The sequence below is a fragment of the Citrus clementina genome, unplaced genomic scaffold, assembly GCF_000493195.1.
Source record: "Citrus clementina cultivar Clemenules unplaced genomic scaffold, Citrus_clementina_v1.0 scaffold_5, whole genome shotgun sequence".
NCBI classification, from domain to species: domain Eukaryota; kingdom Viridiplantae; phylum Streptophyta; class Magnoliopsida; order Sapindales; family Rutaceae; genus Citrus; species Citrus x clementina.
The window spans coordinates 11,219,329-11,221,083 of NW_006262201.1; the positions used below are offsets into that span (position 1 = coordinate 11,219,329).

Below are 1,755 nucleotides of genomic sequence, written 5' to 3' on the forward strand. Positions count from 1 at the left end.
TTTTGATTTTTTTTTTGGTTTTTTTTGTTTTTTTGTTTTTGGAAATATACACTTTCTACTACCTTAGATACTATTCCTAATAAATCAAAAGAACTAAATGCTGTAAAACTTTAACTTACAACCCACTAGTATGTGTTATAGTGTGTGTGTGAAGAATGATTCAATAATACCTGTTAAATGAGTAAACAATTAAATAACTTAATAACCAAGTGGAGAGTTCACAAATTTGAGTAATTCAAAGAAAAGGGAACAAAAACAACTTACTATGAATCTCAAAATCAAAATATAATACAACAAGACTATTAGGATGCGTCTCAAAAGTCGTGACTCTTTACACGGCCATCCTAGACAAAAAACAATTTTTTTTTTTTTGGTTTTTTTTTTAACAAAGAAAAGAAAAGAGAAAAGAGAAAAACAACACACATATTTAAAACATACGTCAATTATCCCCACCCCACAACCTAATCTAAACATTATCTTAACATTTTATAATTTTACAGATATGTAAAAAATAAAAATAAAAGAGAATAATAAAAGAAGAAGAAGAAGAGATCTCACCTGAACTTGATGCAGAAGCTTAAAAGCAAATAACAAAGATGAAGAAAAAGTCAATTTTTTTTTTTAACAACACCCTTAAGATTAAGAAGATGCGTTTCTAGAGAGACTACATTCTCTATATCCTGCCATCTTCGACTCAAAATTGTCCTAAGTTAGTCTTTATAGAAAAAAAAATTTTTTTTTTTGTTTTTTTTTTTTTTGTAAACACATAACCAGGACTAAGATATTCCACAATTATCAACTATTCCTTCCCCCCAACCTGAAAAAGACATTGTCCTCAATGTTTTAAAGGGAAAGAGAAAGAGTGTAGAAGACATCACATGAACACTATAACAGAAAATATTTACAAACGGAGAGTTAAATCTAAATCGCACTTCTTATTACTGCTACTGTTACCGTTACCGTCATTAGTCGACCAATTCAGTGCAACAGTCTGTGGATCTGGCTCTGGTGTATAAGCTTGCAAAAGATCAAGTAACTCATTAGCAGTAGAAGCAGAGATAAAGAGTTTTTTTACAGAATGTGGAACAAAATGATTCTTTATTGCATGGTTAATAAAAGTTAGCAAGCCGTCATAAAAATTATTAACATTTAACAAACCGATTGGTTTTTGATGAATGTTCAAGTGGGCCCAAGATGCAAATGTAATTAGTGCCTCAAAAGTTGCAAGATCTCCTGGCAAGAAAATAAAAGCATCAGCATGATTCATCATTTCAGATATTCTCTCTTGCATACTTGATACCACTAATTCTTCTCCAATTGGTGGGCCAGACATGCACACTAGCGGTTTCATGGGTTTTGGGATAATGCCGAGTACTTGGCTTCCTCTGGTAAAAACAGCTTCTGAGACAAGTCTTGATAACCCTCGTTCACCTCCTCCATATACAAGATGCAGTTTCCTCTCTGCTATGACACGACCAAGATCTACAGCTGCCTGAACGAACTCTTTGTACTTTCCATAGTGAAACCCAGAAAGCACACAAATGTTTTTGAATTGTTTACTCGAAGATGATGCCATTGGACTAATTTTTCAAAAACAAGTTGTGAGTGTTTGAAAAATGAGCTCATATTTAAAGATCTTGGTAACATAAATAATGAGAAACAGCTGTAAATGGGTTGGCAATATTTGTCAAATGACGAGTAAAGCTCGTGCTCAATAATTCAAAAACAAACAGTAAAAAAAAAAGTAATGATTAG

At 32.3% G+C, this 1,755-nt stretch overlaps 1 protein-coding gene across 1 annotated transcript in view; it reads right to left on the reverse strand.

Moving 5' to 3' along the window:
* Positions 1 to 901: 901 nt before the first annotated feature.
* LOC112097933 overlaps positions 902 to 1,755 on the reverse strand; it is a 7,489-nt gene continuing 6,635 nt past the window's right edge. The window contains 1 exon segment of the mRNA XM_024183521.1: positions 902 to 1,017. Coding sequence (XP_024039289.1) covers positions 902 to 1,017 — 116 coding nt within the window.